We start from the raw sequence: 24,370 nt of genomic DNA on the forward strand, positions 1-24,370 counted from the left end.
TTTTTTTTCATCAATTTTTTTTGCTTACATCTTTAAATGGCTCCTGTACATCGAAAACGCAAAATTTAGAAAAAGTCCAAAACAAAAGTTGTTTCTAATGCCAAAACCTTCAATTTGAGACGGAGAACCGTGATCTACAAAAGTTGAAAAAATTTTAAAAAATCGGTATGTGAGCCCTCATAATAAGAGGATTTTGACTGAAATTTTTTTTCATCAATTTTTTTTGCTAACATCTTTAAATGGCTCCTGTACATCGAAAACGCAAAATTTAGAAAAAGTCCAAAACAAAAGTTGTTTCTAATGCCAAAACCTTCAATTTGAGACGGAGAACCGTGATCTAGCTTAATTTTGAAAAATCGGTATGTGAGCCCTCATAATAAGAGGATTTTGACTTAAATTTTTTTTCATCAATTTTTTTTGCTAACATCTTTAAATGGCTCCTGTACATCGAAAACGCAAAATTTAGAAAAAGTGCAAAACAAAAGTTGTTTCTAATGCCAAAACCTTCAATTTGAGACGGAGAACCGTGATCTACCTTAATTTTGAAAAATCGGTATGAGAGCCCTCATAATAAGAGGATTTTGACTTAAATTTTTTTTCATCAATTTTTTTTGCTAACATCTTTAAATGGCTCCTGTACATCGAAAACGCAAAATTTAGAAAAAGTCCAAAACAAAAGTTGTTTCTAATGCCAAAACCTTCAATTTGAGACGGAGAACCGTGATCTACAAAAGTTGAAAAAATTTTAAAAAATCGGTATGTGAGCCCTCATAATAAGAGGATTTTGACTTAAATTTTTTTTCAGCAATTTTTTTTGCTAACATCTTTAAATGGCTTCTGTACATCGAAAACGCACAATTTAGAAAAAGTCCAAAACAAAAGTTGTTTCTAATGCCAAAAGAAGAAAGGTTTCAAGAAGAATAAAAATAAGTAAATTTGAATTCGGCAAAGGGATAAATTTAGGGGAGGGTGAATTTTGGCAACACCGTACTTCGTCTGAATTAGCATGAGAGGAAATCTACATGGAGAACAGCTGGTCAAATATTTGTTTATGATTTTAAATTCTTAATTTTAAATTCTTTACTTGATTAGCGGATGATTTTTGATTAGAAATCGTAAAAATCACTTTTAACGAACAAAGAAAAGTTGCATTGTATTTTTTGAGGAGTACAATATTGAAAAAAATCATGAGGAGTAACGAAAATTTAAACTTTTGACATTTCAAAAATATTGACGTAAAAAACAACCCACAACTTTTTCACGAGTTAAAACAGTAGTCCTCCTCCTGACACAAACTAATTGCATTTTAAGGTGATTTTTGTGAGTTTCTGTCGCCGCTATTCAAACTAATTGTGTTGCTAATTGAAATACGAGTGCCCGGAACGAGTGTATCGCGGTAAACAGTGCGAAAACAAGGTGATAATTCCTCTTTAATAATTAGCCACACATTCACTCGCGCTCCAGCGAAAGATTCCAGCACACACACACACACACAGACGCCGTACACGACGAGAGATGACGGTGTGATAAATGTTTTGTGGAATATTTAACTGGTTTCCTGCCTCTCAAACGGGTCTTTTGGGACTTTTGAGTCGATTTAGTGCTTAAAACAATCAAAAGCCGCCATGAAGGGAAACCAAACCGAACAATTGACATCAAAAGTAACCTCTTAGTGAGTCAGTCAGTCATTATCCGGAGTCATTTTCAGTAACATGACCTTCAGCTCGCTCGTTTTTTTTATTGCTGGCACTTCAATTTGCCTCGCAACCTGCTATTTATATTGAAAAATAACAATAATTGTTTAGTTGCATGCTATAATGAGCGATAAAGGCTTATCCTCGCGTTTAGCTAAGCAGCGACGAAACGAATTACGTTCTTCTAACGAGAAAAGGTTGAAGCTCGCCCATCATTTAATGCGCCTCTGCCTGCAATTGCCTTGAAATGAGCCCACAAACGCGACTTTCTCCAAAAATAATTTTTTTTTTTACAAAAACAAACATCATCTCATCTCACACATGAAGATACTTGAACAAATATTTCTCTTAAATTTTTAATTTTTTTTTAAAGTCGGAAGAGTTGAAGAATTTTACGACAGAAGTCAGATTTACATGACAATTATATAAGTAAATTCCATTTTTGTCTGCAAATGTTTTCGTCTTAGTCATCAAAATTTAAATTTAATTCATTCATATTCTCTCTGGCAGCTACATGTGTGCGGATTATGGATTTTCAAACAAAAGTCCGCATACACATTAAAAGCGAAGAGAGAGACAAAATGTCGTTAAATGCATGAATTACTCAAATAATAGCTTAACTATCGCTATTAGCGAGTGTGTTGTAAATGTGTGAGAGTTGTTATTTTTTACAGATTTTTATCGTCTTTTTGATAGATTTTCACGACAAATCAAACAACTGGATTTGGTACGAGTGTCAGGTGAAGTCTGACATCAAAGTTTTTGTATGAAAAAAATATTTTTTAATTCATTTTGAGGCATGGACTTTAGAAAGGCGAATTTGATTGAAAAATCTTCAGATTTTTTCAAAAATTTAAGATTTTTAAAAATTTTTGAAAAAAAAATAATTAATAAAATATAAAAAAAAAATCAATTTGTGAATTATTTCAGTTAAGAAAAAAAATTAACACAGAAAATACCGAAAAAAAAATTCCAAAAAATATTTTTAATTTTTTTAAAAATTATTTAATTCCAATTCACCTTTAAAAAACTTCAAAGATACTAACACTAAAGATGGTAAAAAAAAGTATCGAAACGTTGGAAAAAAAAATTCATTCATAAAAATATAATTGACGTGAATTAAAATAAAATAATCACAAAAAAAAGTCAATTGAAGAAAAAAAAAATACTTAAATGACTTAAAACTCGCTCCAATTACTCAATTTTATAAATTGGAATTTTTTTTTAAACTTCAAAAGACTAAAATTTAATTTTAAAATCAATTGGGTTTTTACTTAAACTCAAGTCAATTTACAAAAAAAAAAAAATAATTCAGAAAATTTTTAAATATTAATTTTTTTTTCAAAATTTAATTTTTGACTTTTTCGTTGTCAAATCATGGAGGCATTGCCCAATATTTTTAATGGAAAATAAGAAAAAATAAAATGTTTGAAAAAAAAGAAAATATTTGATAAGGCCGCTCCAAATGAAAATCAAAAATAAAGTCCGATGGCCCTTTTTCGAAAATCCAATGGGGCAAAAAAAAAAAGTTAAAAATTTAACCGAAAATGGCCGTTTTTAGATGTATTTTCATAATTTTTCAAGATGTTTTTAGATTTTTTTTTTTTAATTTTAAATTTTTAATAATTTTTGTTTAAAAAATCGCAATTTAACATAAATTTTCTTATTTAATTTTTTTTTACAAAATTACTGAAATTATTTTTCAAATTTTTTTGATAGTTATTTTTTATGAATTTTTTTCTTTAATTTTTAATATGAAATCTACTTTAAATTCGCAAATCTCAAAAAAGATAAATAAGAAAAAAAAAATAAAAAATATTTAACACTCAAAAATAGTTAAAAATTTTGTCATTTTGTATGAAAATAGTATTTAAAAAATTTTTTTTATTTTGCCCCCCCCATTTTATTTTCAAAAATTTTGGACTTTATTTTTGATTTTCATTTGGAGCGGCCTAAATATTTTAAAAAAAATTAAATTTAATTAACTTTGTTTGAATTTTTAACATCATCTTAAGAATTTAAATTTTATTTATTTTTAAAAATTTAATTTTAAAAATTTTATAAATTTTTAATTAAAATCATTAAGTGAAATTTTTTTTATGTGAAAAAAAAATTTTTTGAACAAAAAATTAAAGTTTCTAAGAAAAAGTATTAACGTTGGACATTTACAAAAAAAAATATTTTTAAATTTTAAATTTATTCGAAGTTAAATAAAAATTTAAAAAAATATTTTCTCCATAATTTTTTTGTCAAAACTTGATTTTAAGCCAAAAAATTGTTCAATATCCTCCAACAGGTGATTTTTAATATTTTTTTTTGTAAATATTGAAAAATATTTTGACAAAAAAAATCATTGTAGGTGTCTGAAAACGATAAAAATCGTAAATCAAGACAATTTCTAACCTTTCTTCCTCATAAAAATAAATCACAAAATTTATTTTGATTCGCATTTACCTCACAATTGACGAGTGACTTACTGCATAAAATTTCATAATTTCATAAAATTCTTTCATAAAATGACTCAATAATCGCATCTCATTATCCTACGATGAGAAACTCATTAATTTGAGTCATTTTTAATCACATAAATTACTCCGTTGTAGTAGTTGTTACTTTTACGGACGATCTACCGACACACATTTACAACGATGTAATATTACACAGACATAGTGTCATTCATTTTTTTTTTCATTTTTCGCCTAATACTTTCAGCAAAGCAGCAAACAAGCAATGAATGAGTCGAAATACGTGGAACGAAAAAAAAAATAACAGAGATATGACATAAACCTATACTAGTATAACCTGTTGTTTGTTGTTATGTATCACTAGTTAGTAGCTCGCTCACTCACCTGTACGCGACTCCACTCTCTTCCATCACATTCATTATATTTTAATAATAATTATAATTGTTAGAGGAAAAAAAAAGAGACACCTTGTGTGTGCTTCATTGAATCGGCAATCAGATAGTGCTGGAGTTTAGTGTAGGAAAGACACTCTTTTGGTACAGTCGTCGCGTTGTTCGCTGTTTCTCTCGTATAACCGCGCTTAGTTTACATATGTGATAACTAATTTCTTTTTTTTTTCGTCGTAACTTCAACAAATGCATTAACTCGACGTCGTCGTCGTCGCTCGTCGTAAGTAAATACCTCGTGTAGTCGCCGTGTCACGTTAGCAATACAATTAGTCTGAAATCTGAATAATAATTAATTTTACGAAAGAAATATCTTAAAAAAATTAAAAAAAAATATAAATGAAAGTACTAAAATTCAAGTGATAATTTCAGGTTTACACAACGTTCGTGAACACACAACAAGACTTTACTTTGAATTTTTATATTCTCTAAAATTAAAAAAAAAATCAACAAAAATGCCTAAATCGGTAAGTACAAAAAAAATTTTCTTATCATATTTTATGAAATTATAACTGAAATTATGGAGAAGATGGTGTCTCACTTCATTATCTGTTCGCACATTTTTTGTTTTAAAGAATAGATTACGCCGTTTTTTATGATACATAGTGTTTAATTACTTTATTTCATTTTTTTACGCAATGATAAGATTAGAGCAACATGTAAACGATAGTTGTACTTTGAGCCAGAACATTGTAATTGTGAATTTGCAACAGGGGCGGATTTGGAAATTAAAATTTTTGAGTTCAAAATTAACAAATTTGCTCAAATTTTTGATTTGAAACTGATTTTTTAATTTTTAACGGTCATTTTTTGAATTGACATTTACGAATTTTTGCTGAAAATTGAAAATTTTTGAGTAAACTTTTATTTTTAGACATTTATTCTGATTGCATTGAAATATTTTCACTGAATTTTTTTGAATTAAAAAGAGAATTTTTTAGTAGAAAATTTTATTTAAAAATTTTAACTGTCAATTTTAAATTGACATTTAGAAATTTCTGTTCAAATTCTATATTTTTGAATTAAATTAAGGTGTTTAGACGTAATTTTGAATATTTTTTGTTTACCTATATGAGACTTTTAAGATTCAAATATTTGGGTTTTTTTAGTATGAATTAGTTAAAAAGCGATTTTCAAATTTTGAACAGACTTTTTTTGAATTGACATTTACAAATTTTTGATAAAAACCTAAATTTTTGAATTGTATTTTGGTATCCAAACTTGTTTTCGATTTTCCTTTTTATAAGCAAAAAAAAATTAATTTAAAGAATTCGAAATTTAAAGTATGAATTAGCAAAAAAACGATTTACAAATTTTTAACGATCATTTTTAAATTGACATTTGCTAATTTTCACTTATATTTGAAATTTCTTTAAAAAATTTAATATTCAGAATTTTTATTTTAATTTTTTTAAATATTAACCGCCTGAAAAGATACTTTTTAGAGATCAGAACATCAATTTTTCTGTTTGAATTTGATTTTCTAATTTCAAACGCTCAGTTTTTGAAATTTTAACATAAATTTGAGATTTTTATTGAATTTTTTGTTGGTAGGTAGGTGTTTTTTAAAACATTTTTTGTTTAGAAGAGAATTTTAAGATTCAAAATTGAAATTTTTTAGGTGTGAATCAGTAAAAAAGCGGTTTATAAATTTTTAACGGACATTTTTTGAATTGACATTTACAAATTTCTGCTCAAATTCAAGATTTTTGTATTGAATCTTGATATCTAAACATTTTTTCCAATAGTTTTGCTCTCGGTTTTGCTTATAAAAGTTTGATAAGATATAAATGTATTTCAAAAATTGTAAAATTTTTAGTATGAATTAGCAAAAATGCGATTTTCAAATTTTTAACGGTAAATTTTTGAATTGACATTAATTTTGCATTTGAATAAATTTTAGAATTAGATTTATTTTTTTGAACACATTCTGATTTAAAAATTTTCAAGAGTCCTCTATTGAACGTTCTTCAACTAAAATTAAAAAGCGCCATCTCGTGACAAGTATTTTAAAAATTCACAAAAACACAATTTATTAGTTTTTAATCCAAATACGGATCAATTCTAAACCGGACAAAAAACCTGCATTGCAGCAAAAAAAAACTCGCATACAATAAAAAGCAGTTTCAAATGCCAAAAACTGCTGGATACACATTGCCAAGTGGTATTAACCCCATTAATTAAAATATTTTAAATAAACAAATAATGTGCGCAAATGCTTGTTGTTGTTGTAACAAAGCTACTACTTAACTGGAATCGAATTTACAATAAATTTACGTATTTAAAAATTTGTTAACTCAAATTCACGAGGAACTAGAATGTTGTTATATCACTTTCTCTCTCAAAAAAATTTTTTGTTGAGCAATTCATTCAGTTTTATCATGAATTCCATTCAAGGCACATCGAATGACCTCAGTTAACAACTGCGAGACTTATCACCAGTTAGATCAAGCACTACAAAAAAATGATAAGATTTTTTTTTATCATCATCATTATTTGTCGTCGTTGTTGGCATTGTAAGTCAACATTGTAACTCGTGTTAAAAAAAAAGAACATTAAATCAAACAGTGTCAATAGCTCCCTCAATGAAATTGTGTCAAGTTTGATCCGTTTTGGAAACTAGATCAGCGGGATTCAATTTTTGATCGTTTTGCGAATCAATTTTTTTCGCAAAATGTTGAGCTTTAGCACAAAAACAACAACTACAAGGCCCAATGACATCATTAATTCTATAACAATGACCTGATAAGTCTACTCGACAATAAATGAATCACAAACACACACACTATATTAATTTATTCAGTATTCGTCCCATATATGAGCAACAAGTATTAACATTAGAATGGACCATCGTAGATACCTGTTGCTTAGTTACCTCACATTTTTGCCTAGTCAATGAGTAGATGCATTAACTCTTCACCTTTTCAAAAGTACACATCATCATGTCGTAGTATAGTGAAGTGAAGAGGAGATGAATAAACACAACAAAAAAAAATATTTACAGCGGAATGTCTCTTGTCCGTTTTGTTTGAATTATTGGTCGTTGGTTGCCATAAATTTTCCATTTTTTTTTTGTCGATGATCAAGTATTATTATTCAAAAGTGTCTGTTTAGAAAGACGTTTTTATTAGTAAATAAGTGAATGAGTTGAGTAACATGTGCTCGAGAAAACTTAAAATTTTACTAAACCAGATATGTTTTGAGTATTGAAAAGTAAATAAGAAATTTGTGAGTTGCTTGTGAAGAAAGTTCGTCAATGGCAAAAGCGCTTTTTTAAAGCAAAATCTAAAAAGTTTCAATTTTTAGTTAAAAAGGTCTAAAATTGCCTTAGTAAAACTAATCTGTAACAAGTTTTAATCAAAAACGCTTTACAGAGACATCTGGTGTCAGTTTTTGATTGCAAATGTTTTTAAAGAGACCTCTATTGTTCAGTTTTTGGTAATAATTACTTTAGAGAGCCCTCTAATGGCAATTTTGGCTAAAAATCTTTTTTAAGTGATTTCTGTTGCCAATTTTTAATTAAAAAGGCTTTTAAAGAGCCATCTAGTGACAATTTCTGACTTAAAATTCTGACTTGTCTCTGACAACACAATTCGATTCGCTGGTTTATATTTATCGAAACGATTTTAAAGCGACCTCTGGTGTCAATTTTTTCCTTATAAATATTTAAAGAGTGTTTTTAAAACAATTTTAGATACAAAAACATTAAAACAGAGACATCTAGTGTCAACATTGGACTGAAAAAACCATAAAAGAGCCGCTTTAGACTTTAAAAAATCTTCAAAAGCTCTAAGACTAATTTTGAAAAAAAATTAAAGAGACCTCTGGTGTCAATTTTAGAACAAAAAGTATCTTTAAAAGAGCAAAAGTGAAAGCTTTTGAATAGAAAAAAATTCTTAGATTAATTTCAAAAAAATTAATTTTAAAGAGACCTCTGGGGCTAATTTTCTCCTTGAAAATATTGAAAAAATGGTTTTAGTTTTACACAGAGACCTCTAGTGTCAAAATTTAGAACGCTAAATTCTTCAAAAAAAGCAAAAGTGACAGCTTTTGGATAAAAAAAATCTTCAAGAGCTCTAATACTACTAATACTAAAAAATAATTTTAAAGAGACCTCTGGTGTCAATTTTTTATTTCTTAAATAGCTCCTGAAGAAAGAAGAAAGAAAGAAAATTTCGGCTCAAAACGTTTTTACAGAGACATCTAGTGTAAAATTTAGTCTAAAAAAGTCTTCAAAGCGACCTCTAATGACAATTTTTAATTGAAACAGCGCCATCTATTGAGTATTTTTTCTTCATATCAATTCAAAAGACAGACAAAAATCGAAACTTTGCCTTACTAATCCACTAAAAAGAAGAAAATAAACACTCCAAGTAGCTGATTTAGTGTTGTAAAAGTACATAATTGTGCTGCTGCTATATTTACTTAAAGTGATGAAAGATTGCGTCACTCGATTCACACGATCATTGATTGCAATAAGAGCGCAGAAAAATTCATTCACTGCACAACTTTTTTTTCTTCTTTTCAAATTCACTTAAAAAAAAAGAAAAAAGAGCTTTTTAATGCGATTACTGCGGTATTGTAGTTAGTCTTCCATCATAATACGAGATTTGGCTGATTATTAAACGTCTTTATTATTATTAAATAAAGCAACATACTACTAACACACATTCAACGTTGCAGAAATACTTCCAGTTGCCATAAATTATGTTTTGCTATAAAAAACTACCTGTAAGCGAAATGAATGGAAGACACAAACACATGTGCATATGAAACATGTTCATATGTGAGCATGTTGCAAAGCATGGTTGGAAAATAAAGTGCGGGAATTTTTTTTTTATGTAATGTAGGTGAACATGAAAACAGGTTTCCTCTGAGGTAGTATTAATTTAACGGAATTCCATGCGCCTTTTTTCATATTTTATGCAGAAAAGTCGATTCAAAAATCCTGAATTAAAAGTTTTTACTCGATTTTGAGCCTTTTTGACCAAAAATTGCGAATTTTAAAACTTTATTCGATCCATTGGCAACAAAAATGTCACAAAATGCAACAACAAAGCCCCTATTTTGGTCTGATTTGAAAATCTCATTTGTTCTGGGTCAGTTTTTGTGCGTTAAAATTCTGGGTGCAGCTTCTTTTATTCTTTAACGTCGCTTTTTTCGCTGAAAAAGTTAAAATTTTACGTGATTTCATAATATTGAGACCCAAAGATGACTCAGTAACTTGTTGCATTCAACATTAACTTGTTGAACAACTTCTTCAAACTATCAAAATATCAAAGAGAAGCAAAGAAAAAAAAGTACAACACCCTAACTTTTGACCGTTGAATTATTATATTGTTATTGTTAACAAAAAAAAAAGTGTGTATGTACAATAAAATAAAAGATTTGTTGGTATGAGTAGCAATTTTGCACTCTTGCTATGCTCTGTAGATACACGATACGTGTCTTTGTATGCGTTTAGACAATGTACTCGTAAAAAACCCTAAGTAGAGGAGAGATAGGGACTGGAAATGCCGCTACAGTCAGTTCGTTTTTGAAAATTGAAGAGTGATGTTTTGTCTTTGATACTCGTCCACAAATCGTACGTTAATTATATTAGAAAAAAAAATCGAAAAATCATTAAAATTTTCATGTAGAATAGACAGAAATACGATAAAAAAATTTTTCGAGAAGGGATTGTCCGCTACGAAGACCTTGAACCACTTTTTTTGTGCGCTTTACCTAAATTTAATCAATTAATTGAAAAAAAAAATTTCTAAACATTATTCATGTTTCTGTCTATGCTACAGAGAAAAAAAAATAAAAAAAAGTTTAATTGTTCATCAAATAATAAATAACATGAATGAATAAAAAAATACCAATAATTGAATTTCAGAAGCAAATAAAAAAAACGAGATAAAAATTAAAATATAAAGAAAAAGTTAACAAACCATATGAGAGAGTAGTGCAGCTGTGTGTGAAAATAAAAGTGAATTTTGCCAGACAACAATTTTTTTTTACGGAATAAATTATCTTTTCAAGTGGATTACTAAACAAGATTGATTTAAGATGGTAGCAGGAGGCAAAATGGTAATTTTATATTAAATTAAATAAATGAAAAATTATTTTAAAAATAAATTAAAAAGAATTAAAGAATAATTTTAAGTAAATAAAATAATGAAAAATTTTTAAACGTTATTAAAAAAAAATTAAATGAATTAAAAAATAATTTTAAAAAATATTTAAAAGAAAAAATAAAAAAAAAATTAATTTAAAATTATTTATTTTATTATTTATTTAATATTTTAAAAAAATAATTAAAATTTAAAAGAAATTAAAAAAAAAACATTTTTAATAATTAACATTTTTTTAAAAGAAATAAAAAAAATTCTTTAAAAAATAAAATAAAATAAATTAATTAAAAATAATTGAAAAAATTTTAAAAGAATTAAAAAAATAATTTTAAATAGTAAAAGAAATAAAAAAATTTCTTTAAAAAATAAAATAAAATAAATTAATTAAAAATAATTGAAAAAATTTTAAAAAAATAAAAATAATTTTAAAAAGTTAAAAAAAAATAAATAAATTAAATTTTTTTTAAAAAATTAAAGAATTAAAAAAAATTAAATGAATTAAAAAAATAAATTTATTAAAAATAATTTTAAAAAATTAAAATAAATTTTAAAAAAGTTTTAAGACGCCAATAAAAAAATCGCATGAGACGCGAAATAACCGCCACGCCGCAAAAGTAACGATCAAAGCCAGATGTTTCTACTGTAAAAAAAAGTAGAAAGAAAAAAAGGAACAAACAAACAAAAAGAAGAACACTGACGTAATCATTCTCTTTGAGCTCCTCATTTTTTTTTTGAATATAAATAAATAACAAACGTTCTGAACAAACATTGACTCAATAAAACATTTGTCGGAACGGATATTCGCAAAAACACACGAAAAAAAAGGTGATTCATTCACTCATTCACTTTTTTTTATTTATCGTGCAATGTGTACTTTTCAGAGTCAAAAGTTACATTTATCTATTAATTGGATTATTTCAAGTGTTCGGGAAAATTAATCAATAAATTGTAAATTTTTTTCGTGTACAAAAGGAAAAGTTCTTCAGACACAAAAATGTCAACAAAAGTGAACGACGTCAGTTTGTCACGAGTTTCTTCTTGAGTACTTGATGACGAGAAACGTGATTTTCATGAAACAATGCAAGACACGGAGCTCTATATGACACAACTTTCCACTTGTTAATCCAATTAGATACTTGTGGATGGCGTTTCAGTGATATGAGCATGGCAAGTGTTTGTTTTGTTTTGATGAAAATTTATGTTTTGACATGCTTCTTTTTGACAAGTGGATTTTTTTTTTCGTTTTTGAAGAGAAATTTTAATTAAAAAATCTTAATTTATTTGAATTTAATAATTTTAATTTGTAAAATATTTTTTTTTAATTAAAAGAAATAAATAAAAAAAAATTAAGAAAATTAAAAAAAATTATTAAAATTATTAAAAATAAAATAAATTATTAAAAAAAATTAAAAGAAAATTTTAAAAAAAATTATAAGAAAATTGAAAAAAAAATATAAGAAAATTTAAAAAAATACTCAATTTAAATGACTAAAAAAAATTACAAAAATTGGAAAAAATTCAAAGGGAAATGCAAAAAAAAAATTGATTAAATGAAAATAAAATCGATTAAAATTATTTTTTCTAATTAATTAATTTTTTTTATATCCGACTAAAATTAATTTTTATTGGTTTTTTATTTATGATTTTTATTATTTTCTACAAATAAAAAAAATAATTTTTTAATAATTCACTAAAAATTACAAAAATATCATAAAAACTGCTACAATTTTTACAATTTAGCAAAAAATTCATCTGTTAATTCTTTTGCATGTCAAAATTCTGACAGATTTAATTCAGTTATAATTTTAATTCAGTTTTTATGTTATTTTGCGTCATTTCTGACAAAATAATTGAATTTATTTTTTATTTTTTTTTTTATCATAATTTTATCTTTTAATAAAATTTCAATCACTTGCCCAGTATTTCAAAATAAAACTTACACAAAATCAAACAAAGAACGATTTCTTCTTCTGAAAACCGAAACAAAACAAAAACTCGAATTATTTATCGCTAACTATGGCTCGTTACTTACCAATGAACGTTATTAGCGAAAAAAAAAAAAAAAAAAAATAATAAAATAATAGATCATGGAGAAAGTTAAACATAAACAAGAGAGCGAAATATCGCATTAATAGAGAAAGGTTTTTTTTTCTAAATTAAAGCAATAAAGAAATGAAAAATCGTTTAAAAACCTCAACAAGTTGACAATTGTGATAAAAAAAAAATTAACGAGAAATTTCGAAAAAAAAGTTCGATTTGGAGGTGTTTTTGTTACAAAATCAAAACAAAAGAAGCATCCACGCGCTAAATGGGAGGAAATAGATGCCATGCTCTGTTGTTTTGTAATGCAATGTAGTTATTACACTCTCAGCGTCATTCACTTCACTTGCATGCGACATATTTTATGATCGGATTTTTTTTTCTCGTGGATGTACATAATGCAAGTTTGATGTAATTTTTTTTTATTATTCAAGTGCAATTTTTTAACTTCCTCGTTTTATTTTTATTATTTGCGAGAATCACATGAATTTATTTTTTCGAATTTCTTATCAACAAGAAAAATGAGTCATTGAAGTTTATTTCGAAATTAATTACGTCCGGTTTGTTTTAATCAAAAATTTGATCGATTGAGAACGTGTTCCGTTTTGAAATAAATAAATCAAATAAAAATTATTTTTAAGTTTTTAGCAAATTTTAATGAATTAAAAATAAATAAAATTTTATTTTAATAAAAAAAAAAATTAAAATATTTTAAAAAATTAATTAAAATTTAATTTTATTAATTAAATAAAAAATAAAAACAAATAAATTAATTTTTTAAATAATTATTTTTAAATTATTTTTAAACTAAAATCAAAATAAATTTAAAATTTATTAAATTAAATTTTTAAAATAATTTAAAAATAAAAAAAATAAATTATTTTAAAAAATTAATAAATTTTATTTTAATTGATTTTTTAAATAATTAATTTTAATTATTTTTCATTTTTTTTTAAATTATTAAATTTTATCTAAAAAAATAAAAAAAAATTAATTTAATTAATTAAAAAACTTACTGAAAAGAAATTTTTAAATAAATTTCAATAATTCTCACAAATCTCTTGAAATTTATTAAAAATTCTTCATTTGACGACAACTTTTACCTCTTTATTCTCCGAAATCCTTCACTTTTTTAAGTGCGATAGACGACAAAACCTGTTCTTATTCCGAAATGATGACTTATTGAAATGACTCCATCATCCCATAAGCATCGTTTCTCATCTCGTACACACACAATCAATCGGCAGACGTGCTAATATTTACCTAATATTTTTTTTAAATACGAAAAAAAGTTTGCCGCGATGATGCAAACATCGATAATTAAATTTTCACAGAACCGAACACACTTGAAATCAATAGAATTCGGTCAGTTTGTCGTCGAATATCGTTTGGATCACGTCGCGATTGAATTTTTAAAAAATTAAGAAAAAATGGCTAAAGAAAAGGCAAAAGGTCTAAATGAAATTAAGGAAAAGGAACTCGAAAAGAAAAAACAGAAACAAAATAAAAATGAAGTGAGGCCATTTTTTAGGTTTTAAAAAAATTTTTTGGAGGAATTTTTTGTTAATTTATTTGTTTTTCTCATTTACAGATGAATGTTCGCGTCACTACCATGGATGCTGAGTTGGAGTTTGCCATCCAGCACAGCACCACAGGCAAACAGTTATTTGATCAAGTTGTCAAGACAATCGGTCTGCGGGAAGTCTGGTTCTTTGGATTACAATACACAGACTCGAAAGGCGATCTAACATGGATCAAGTTATACAAAAAGGTGAGTTTCTCCATTTTTTCTGCCACAAATTTATCGCTAGACACCTTTTAAAGCTACATTTTTGCCCGAAAACCCATTAAAAATCCATTTGATGCGAAAAATTCCGTAAAACGTGTTAGTTCGAAGAGCAGTTAGTACTAGAAATATTTAGTAAAGTCACGTGTGAAACACATTAATGTCCCTGGCTTACCTTGTCGACGTCGTTGTTTTTCGTAATCTGCTGCTCATTTAGACAGTTGATAAATATTTTGTTCTAAATTTGTGTTTTTGTTGGACATTGTTTGCATCTTATCGCTAATTAATCTACATAAAAGTTGAGACTCGTGTGACAAATTTCGAGGAAAACAATATTCATTGTCAAATTATGAGTTTTGAGCTCATTTTTCACCTTTATGCTATGATAATTAACTTTTTTTAATGATAAAAGTGGAGTTTTAAAAGTATTATGATTGAAATAATTTAACTTTTTCATTATAAAAGTTCAACAAGTTCTTTTAAAGTTGATTATGCAATATAATAATTAAATTTGCTTTCGATTTCAAAGACCTTCATTTAAAGAAAAAGAAATGAAATTATGAAAATTAAATAATATTCTGATAAAGTTTGATATTTTTTCCTAAAAACTGAAAAAATATCGACTTATTGAACAATATTTTTTGTATTTTCATATTTTATTGAAAATATACCGAAAATTTTATATTTTCTGATTAAATAATGACGTAAATAATATTTTTTTCTTTTTTAAAAATTATTTTTTTTTTTAATTTTAAATTTTTAATAAAATTTAAAAATATAAATAATTTGAATAAATAATTGAATAATTTTAATAATTTAAATAATAAATTATAAAAATAAAATTTATTGATAAAAAATTAAAAAAATATTAAATTATGATTAAAAATTAATTATAAGAATTTATTAATTTTTTAAACTTATTCAATAAAATATAACAAAAAAAATACGATTTTTGTAAAAAAAATTTTCAAAAATTATTTTTAATTAAAATTGCCTTAAATTAATTAAAATTGAATTTTCTCTAAAATTGAAAAGATTACGAGTAGAAAAAAAACTGAAAATTTTCAAAATAATATTTTTCATTTTATTTTATTTTTAGATACATATTTTAATTTAATTTAAAAAAAATTATAAAAATTAATTTGATTAATAAAAATTTAAAATATTTTTTTAAATTTCCCCAAAAAATATTTTTAATTTGAGTAACCTTTTCTATAATATTTTTTACTGAAAATAAGAAGATAAAGAGTAGAAAAAAAATTTTTTTTTCCAAATAATATTTTTCATTTTATTTTATTTTTAGATATATATTTTAATTTAATTTGAAAAAAATTATAAAAATTAAGTTGATTAATAAAAATTTGAAATATTTTTTAAATTTCCCCAAAAAATATTTTTAATTTGAGTAACCTTTTCTATAATATTTTTTACTGAAAATGAGAAGATGAAGAGTAAAAAAAATTTTTTTCCAAATAATATTTTTCATTTTATTTTTATCATAAATATACATAATTTTTATTTTATTCATCAAATATATATAATATTTTTTCTATTTATGTATTTTTGTTAAATGTATAATAATAATATGTGTACAATTAATACATTTTATTTATTTTTTAAAGAATTTATCATAATAAATAATAGTATAGAGATTAGTCTTTAAATAAATTACGAGAGTCATGCTAGACATTTTCCCTTATTTTTTGTCATATAAAGAAGTCCTTTTGTTTACATTTTGTATTGTTACAGTTTTCATATATTTTTTTTTGTTTTATGAAACATTTATAATTCAAGAGATTATTTGTTAATTATTTATATTACACCGATTTTAAAAAAGATTTGGCTGGTTTTAGAAAAAAGTTTGCTAAAGAGAGAGTGTACATGAGAGGAGTGTCGCGATGTTTACAGAATATCAGTTTTGTTGTTTTTAGCCATTTATAATATTGAATATGTATTTTTTTATGATTTTAATTGAAGTTCAATTCCCAACTTTACTTTTTCTTTGACGTCGCTTTATCTTTGTTCGGTGATATGTTCTTTGGTGATCTGCGTTTCTCATTTTGCTTATTGTTGTTCGGTGAATGCTGCTTTTCATCTGTGACCACGAAATCTTCCGTCGTGATAGTTTCCGGTTGATGTTTTGTCGCTACGGTAATTGGTTCGTCAGCAAATAGTGGATTTTTGACCTCCATTTCGCCGGTAGGAGCGAATCCGGGACACTCATAAACTGTGTAATCGCCGTCATCCATATCGAATTCGCCATCAAGGTCTGAAAAGCCGTCATTTGTTTCGCCATTCGATTTGTTCTCGAGCGAATTCTTTTTCTGTTTTTGCTGTTGATAGTGATACATGTCGACACTTTGTGCAAATTTCTTGTCGCCTGATGGGTAGAGAAGATCCTTATTTGGTCCCGTTACTCCATACGCTGGATAGTCCAAATCTGCAGCTGCCTTGATCTTTTGACGTAAGGTATACCATCCGAGGCCCACGGCGATTACGGCAACTGTGAGGGCAGCACTTACACCCGCTATCATTGCAACAACGTAAATTCCAATTCCATCGTCGAGATTAATTGGCTGCTTTTGCACCACATTACTCTTTTGATCTGTTCCAGCTGCTGCTGCTGCTGCTACTTTGTCAGTCTCGTTATTGTTATTGTCTTTATTTGTGCCCTGTTTAGCGGTTTTTTGTAACTTTGGATTTGGGATTATTGGACCTTTGACATTGAACGTTGGAACGACTTCAGGTTGTTTTGTCTCAGGTTGCTTCAAAATTTTCGTCGATGGAATTTCCTCTTCTTCATTTGTCGCAGCGTCATATTCCGCGTTGTCAAACTGTTGCGCTGGTATCATATTCTGACGTAGTCGGAATTTTTCACCGCTATAGTAGTAACGGGGATCTTGCGGTGTATATGCAAATTCCGTGCCCATGAGTTTAATGGGATTTTCCTTTGATACAGGAACATCCAAGTTTGTCATGTAGTCTGAAACATCGGCAATTTCCTCAATTTCTTCGGGCTTCGGTTCTTCAGGTATTGTTCCATATGACACATTTGGATCTTCTTCGATTTGTTCATTTCGCTCAAATTGTCGCAGTTGTTCCAAAACACGAATCCGAGCGTTTAGTTGTCGAATACGGTTGAAAAGTTCCAAATTGGCATCCTTTTCAATGTCGGATTGAGACCAAGTTAAGGGAACCTTGCGATATCCGGGATACTCGACGCTCGTAGGTGGCTTTCGCATACCTGGAAATTCCGCGAGCACATCACCATTTTGCCACACGCCACACCACAAACCAATGAAAAATATTAAATACATCGTTTTTCCAAGCTATTTAGACCACCATATGTTGTGTTTTTATCATTTTTCTCGCAACTGCTGGCTACAACTTTTTTGTGTGCGACGAAAAAAATCAATAATCTTGGAATTATGTCTCACTTGTCTTTGTATGGAAACACGCGCGAGCAATGTGAAAATGTCTCGTCCAGTGTCAAGCTACACTCTGACTGAACATAACGCGAAATGAACAATTCTAGCTGGCTCCAACGTTTTCTTTATTAATGAAAATGTTGCACAGGCGCACCACAAAGGATCTATTTTTAGCTATATTGCGACGCAAATGGTGGCAGGTTGCGTCAAACCATCGACTTGGACACCACAGAACGGGTCAAAAAGTACCCGAAGTTGAAAAACATCCTTTCGGGAATGAGCCAATATAAAGAATTTGTGAATGAATGGAAGGTACAACAATTTTCGCGTTGTTTCCTAACCATTGTGGATGCGCGCGCGATGCTGTTGAACATATATGAAACAAGGAGTTTCATTCATAACTGGCTGCGATCCAAAACTTTTATACAACAAGGCGCCACAACGACAATCGGAAGTACATCGTATCTAATCAAGCCAAATATTCACAAGAAACCGCTTCTAATCTTTTCACGATGATGATGATGATGACCAAATTCAGTAAAAAAAAATATAAAAAACCATTATTGATGATTACTTAACATGGCCTTTAAATTGCTGTGTTGATTTTATGAATGAAACGAAATGAAATAAAAAATGAACACACCACAGGTGAATCTCATTCTGACCATGACCTACTCTCGAAGCGTTGTCAATTTATTCTGATCGTGGAGATTGAGCAGGAAGTGAACCATGAATCCGCATAACAAAACTCCTTGGAATGCGGTGACATAACACATATATTATTTGGGAAAGTTGTAAGAGATGTAAAGCTTTCGATATAATTACACGTGTAATTATGAACGTTACACATTCAGCTTTGAATGAAGCATAAATCCAGCTGTTACGACATTCACGATAATTATTACAATTGACGCGCTATCATTAGATCGGGTACATGGCTGCAGTTGAATCACACAGGTACATATTTGAAAGTAAAATTAAATAAATAACATCGGTGATATCATCATCTTCTTTTGAACAGTAAAAGAGTCATGAAAAATTCTTTATGCCTTACGCAATAATTCGGCACAGTTTTTCTTATCAACGACAAGTGTTTTATTGTTCTTTTTTTTACAGGTATTTTATTTGATTAATGACGAGGCGCCTAAATACTACGAAAATTTTAGCTGGTTATTCTAACCACTAGACAATATGGGAAAATATTTTGTTCTTTACAGATCCTCAAACTTAGCAAGGAATTTTCTGCGATGATGTTATCCTTGAACCTAACCTAACCTTATAAAGTGACAAGCTGCTTTTACCTTTCAAAGAATTATGGTTGGTTATCCTAACCACTAGACAATATGGGAAAATATTTTGTTCTTTACAGATCCTCAAACTTAGCAACGAATTTTCTGCGATGATGCTATCTTTGAACATACCCTAACCTTATGAACTGACACTTATATCTCTCAAAGAATTATGGCTGGTTATCCTAACCACTAGACAATATGGGAAAATATTTCGTTCTTTCTAGATTCTCAAACTCAACAAGGAATTTTCTGCGATGAGCCATCCTTGAACCTAACCTAAAATTATAAAGTGACAAGCCGCTTTTACCTTTCAAAGAATTATGGTTGGTTATCCTAACCACTAGACAATATGGGAAAAACATTTTTTTACAGGTTAAGCTGCTGAATATCTTTCGAAAAAAAATCCTCGCCTGAAGCTAATATTTACCTTTCATTACAAAAAAATTTAAGCCTTGACGTCACGAAGCTCACGTGCATCTAAAACTGATGAATTGAAATACCATTCAAATCACGTTTCGTCTGTCGTTTTCACCAAACGCCGAATATTTGTGATTCCGACATATAAATCATCATCATGATATATTACAGACTCGTTAGTGTAATCGCCTTGTATGTTTTGTCAAGAGATAAGAGATATATGCATAAGACGATAAGAATACAAAATTCTAACAAATATTGAGACAGTTGCCATGTGGAACATTTATGTCGCTAATTTATGGAGAACATCACACCTGTTTATTCTTCATTTCACGAATGTATTGTTTGAATATTTGTCACATTCGTCATTAAGTAAACTATTAAATAATTCATAAATTAGTTTAAAAGTATAAAAAAACCCCGAACGCTTAATTAGTTATTAGCTTAAAATATGCAGCATCCATCATCCAGAGGTTGTCAAAATAAGCTCATTATTGTAATATTGCTAAATGATTAGTTAGAGAAAACTATTGTCTATAATTATCGTAGCGTGATTCGACAGTTTTTTCGTTAAGCGAATAATTAGTTACAAAGTTTTTGTTCTTCACAAAATTTTTTTTCTCATGAATGCAAAACAAGCCGACAAATCTGATATGCAAGCATCTGAAAAAGATACAAAAAATAATTAAACAGCGCGTTTGTGAGGAAGAAGAGATTGAATCAGAGGAAGAAGATCTGGTAAGATGATAAATTCCCTCGTTCCCTCACTGTATATCGCTAGTTTTCGCAAAAAACAAAAGAGAAATTATAAAGAAATGGCAAAAGAAAACATTTCGATGTTAATTGATTTGACTATGACAGTGACCATGAAATGAAAAAAAAAAGTAAATTATTAAATAAAAATCAGTCACTGTGTCGAATACACTTTTTTTTTTGCTTGCTTTTCAATAGTGCATAAATGTGCAAAAGCAACAACAGACATTTAGCACAAACAAAACCTTGAATCAAGTTGTACTTTCAACGAAATGTTTTTATGGTTGTTGCACGCAAGAAAATACTCTTCTCTCGGCGATTTACGACCGACCATTTTATGAATTCATCTATGCATTTTTCATGGACGTTATTTGCAATTTCTATGGACTGTTTGAAGAGTTTAAGAGTAGAGGAGACAAAACGATGCCATAGAAAATTCTTTCAGTAAAACTTTGTCGACTTCTTTCTTTTTTTATGCATTGATAAATCAAATTGTTTCATCGCACTTCAATTACTGACAAATATTTACTTTTTTTTTATGAATGATAAAGATAAAAAACAACGATCATTTATTTTCGAATGATTTCGAAACAGGCCAAGGCCAATCTTGTTTCAAAGTGAGTAATGGTTGTTGATTTCAATGAGGTTTCAATGCTAATTAATGATGAGCTTTGGATTTTTTTTTGTTTTCGCTTATTGTGTGAGGAAAGTTTTTTTTAAAAATTTCGTTTTTTTTTTCTTACGCTTTACGAATTGTCTAGACAGGATCGATTCCTATACAAAAATGGGTATGTTTGAGGTGTTCTAAGTACTAACGTAATTTTAGGTTTTTGAGGTTTTTGACTAATTTTTCATTTTTTGCATAGGTTATGAACCAAGATGTACAAAAAAGCGATCCGCTTCAATTTAAATTCCGTGCCAAGTTCTATCCGGAGGATGTGGCTGAAGAGCTCATTCAGGACATTACCCTTCGTTTGTTCTATTTGCAAGTAAAGAATTCCATTTTGTCGGATGAGATCTATTGTCCGCCCGAGACGTCGGTGTTGCTTGCCTCATATGCCGTACAAGCGCGTCACGGCGACTTCAACAAAGGCACTCACATAACGGGCTTCCTGGCGAACGATCGTTTGTTACCGCAACGCGTCATCGACCAACATAAAATGTCGAAAGACGAATGGGAGCAATCCGTAACGACGTGGTGGCAAGAGCATCGCGGCATGTTGCGCGAAGACGCCATGATGGAATACCTGAAAATTGCTCAGGACTTGGAGATGTATGGCGTAAACTACTTCGAGATTCGCAACAAAAAGGGCACCGAACTATGGTTGGGCGTCGATGCCTTGGGCTTGAACATCTACGAGAAGGATGACAAGTTGACGCCGAAAATTGGTTTTCCCTGGAGCGAAATTCGCAATATTTCCTTCAACGATCGCAAATTCATCATAAAGCCCATTGACAAGAAGGCGCCCGATTTTGTCTTTTTTGCGCCACGCGTTCGCATCAACAAGCGTATTTTGGCTCTTTGCATGGGCAATCACGAGTTGTACATGCGAAGACGCAAACCCGATACCATTGATGTGCAACAGATGAAGGCGCAGGCACGCGAAGAGAAAAATGCCAAACAGCAGGAACGCGAAAAGTTGCAAATGGCGCTGGCGGCACGTGAACGTGCGGAGAAGAAGCAACAGGAGTACGAGGATCGTCTGAAGGCCATGCAAGAGGAGGTCGAACGTTCACAAGCTAGTCTCTTGGAAGCGCAGGAAATGATTCGTCGCCTGGAAATTCAGTTGCGCGACTTGCAAAAGTCCAAGGACGAGCTGGAGGCGCGTCAGAACGAGCTGCAAGAGATGATGCAACGCTTGGAGGAGACGAAGAACATGGAGGCGGCCGAACGCCAAAAGCTCGAAGACGAAATCAATGCCAAACAGGCTGAAGTGCAGAGAATACAGATGGAAGTCAATGAGAAGGATTCCGAAACTAAACGGTTACAGGATGAAGTTGAGGAGGCACGTCGCAAGCAGGTATGATTTTATTTTTTTTTTTTCGTTAAAAAAATATTTTAAACTTTTTGTTCAATATCTCATTAAAAAAGTTGACATTTTTTAAATTTTTTCAAGGAAAAAATTAGAAAAAAATTTATTTTTGAATTAAATTTTATTAAAGAAAAATATAATTTATTAAAAAAAAATCTCAAAAAATTTTTTTGGCTGAAATTTTTTGAAAATTATATTTTTTGAATTTTTAAAAATATTTTTTTTTATTAATTTTTATTTTGAATTATTTTTTTTAGTATTAAAAAATAATTATTTTTAATTAAAAATTAAAAAAAAATCTTTAAAAATTAAAATGAAAAATTTAAAAAAAGCCAAAAATTACAATTTTCGATAAAAAAAAATTTACCGCATTTTGAAGAATTTTTATTTAATTTTTTCCATTGAATTTTCAATTTTTTTTTAATAAAATAATGGACAAAAGTTTTCAAAATTTTTTTATTTAATTTTAAAAATAAATTTAATAATTTTTTCTATTTTTTCTCCCGTAGAACGAAGCAGCTGCCGCCTTATTGGCTGCAACAGCAACACCCAAAAATCTGCATGTCGCCGAAGACAATGACGAGGAAGACATGATCACAAATGGCAACGGTACTTCAGACCAATCACGTGACTTAGAGACAGACGACACCATCAAAGATCCCGTCGAGGATCGACGCACGCTCGCCGAGCGAAATGAACGTCTTCACGATCAACTTAAGGTGGGTAATCGGTCGTACATGAACATCAAACGGAATGCCAAACGACTTTTTTTGCCGTCTTCGTCGTCGAATGCGGCGGCTTCATTCTTTCCAAGCTTAATGACAAACAAACTCAAACAATACCAAAAAACCAAGACGGGAGCAATTTCGCAAATTTATGCCGCAAAACTTTGCGTGCTATCCGACCCATGCGGAAACGTTCAAGTCAAATCATCTCGATTTGTGGTGAGGTTACTTAGAAAAAAAAAGTTGAAAACGTAGAAAATCACGTAAAATTTTTTTTTTTGGGGGTCTGATCACTGATAGAATAACTTTCACCATAGAAACGATTTTTTTTTACAACAAAACTAATAAAAAAAAAATTTAATACAAAAAAAAAATTTAGGCGCCAATTTTCACCTTTAAAAAAAACTAAATTAAAAAATAATAATTTTTAAATTTTTTTTAATAAAATAAATTTTAATTCTAATTTTTTCTCGTCAACAGGCACTTAAACAAGACTTGGCATTGTCACGTGACGACACAAAAGAAACTGCTAATGATAAGATTCATCGTGAGAATGTCCGTCAAGGTCGTGACAAGTACAAGACGCTGCGTGAAATTCGTAAAGGCAATACAAAACGTCGTGTGGATCAATTTGAAAATATGTAAAAAAAATCGTAAATCTTGTAAAATCAACGGTTATCTAAGAAACATTAAAAAAAAATAAAAAGTAACACAAACACAACAAATATTCACAAAAAAATAAAAATATGAGGCAAAATCAATCACTAAGTGCATCATAGAAAATTTCGAATCGTCCACCACTTTTTAAGTAGAAAATTCAATAAACAGCTAATTTTTGCAGCAACACAAAAAAGCCATTCATTTTTGAAAAAAAAAGTTGCTATTTAATGAATAAATGAAGAAAAAAAAATGAAATCATCAAAATATTGCAAGTTAAAATATTTATAGGGAGACTATTATTACCTTTTTCTTTATTATTATTTTTTTTTTGAAACTATATCTTTTATTATTATTATTATTACTTATGATAGTAGTATGTATTTGACAGTAAGATATGATATAATGTATAAAAATATGCGAAAAATTAAAGTAAAGTTTCTTTGAAAAAATTATATTTTTTATAAATAATTTTCCAATCTTAAAAAAATTAATTAATAATTAATTTTATTAAATAT

The 24,370-nt window shown here is 28.4% G+C and overlaps 2 protein-coding genes across 6 annotated transcripts; one reads left to right on the forward strand and one right to left on the reverse strand.

Annotated features, from left to right (window-relative positions):
- Positions 1-1,293: 1,293 nt before the first annotated feature.
- Positions 1,294-23,901, forward strand: LOC134835731 (moesin/ezrin/radixin homolog 1). Of its 5 annotated transcripts, none has more exons than XM_063850673.1 (6): positions 1,294-1,311; positions 4,978-5,072; positions 14,353-14,532; positions 21,304-22,458; positions 22,980-23,189; positions 23,676-23,901. In XM_063850673.1, exons 2-6 carry the CDS (start codon positions 5,061-5,063, stop codon positions 23,838-23,840), a joined length of 1,722 nt encoding a protein of 573 aa, XP_063706743.1. In that variant the 5' UTR covers positions 1,294-1,311; positions 4,978-5,060; the 3' UTR covers positions 23,841-23,901. The 5 variants fall into 5 exon arrangements, with proteins under 5 accessions (XP_063706743.1, XP_063706742.1, XP_063706744.1 ...); XM_063850672.1 differs by having other exon boundaries at positions 1,296-1,320; XM_063850674.1 differs by lacking the exon at positions 1,294-1,311 and adding an exon at positions 4,689-4,828.
- On the reverse strand, positions 16,188-18,689 carry LOC134835732 (uncharacterized). Its single transcript, XM_063850675.1, has one exon. It carries the CDS (start codon positions 17,862-17,864, stop codon positions 16,539-16,541), a length of 1,326 nt encoding a protein of 441 aa, XP_063706745.1. The 5' UTR covers positions 17,865-18,689; the 3' UTR covers positions 16,188-16,538.
- Positions 23,902-24,370: the final 469 nt, after the last annotated feature.

This window comes from Culicoides brevitarsis, chromosome 3, assembly GCF_036172545.1.
Source record: "Culicoides brevitarsis isolate CSIRO-B50_1 chromosome 3, AGI_CSIRO_Cbre_v1, whole genome shotgun sequence".
In the NCBI taxonomy this organism is placed as follows: Eukaryota; Metazoa; Arthropoda; class Insecta; order Diptera; family Ceratopogonidae; genus Culicoides; species Culicoides brevitarsis.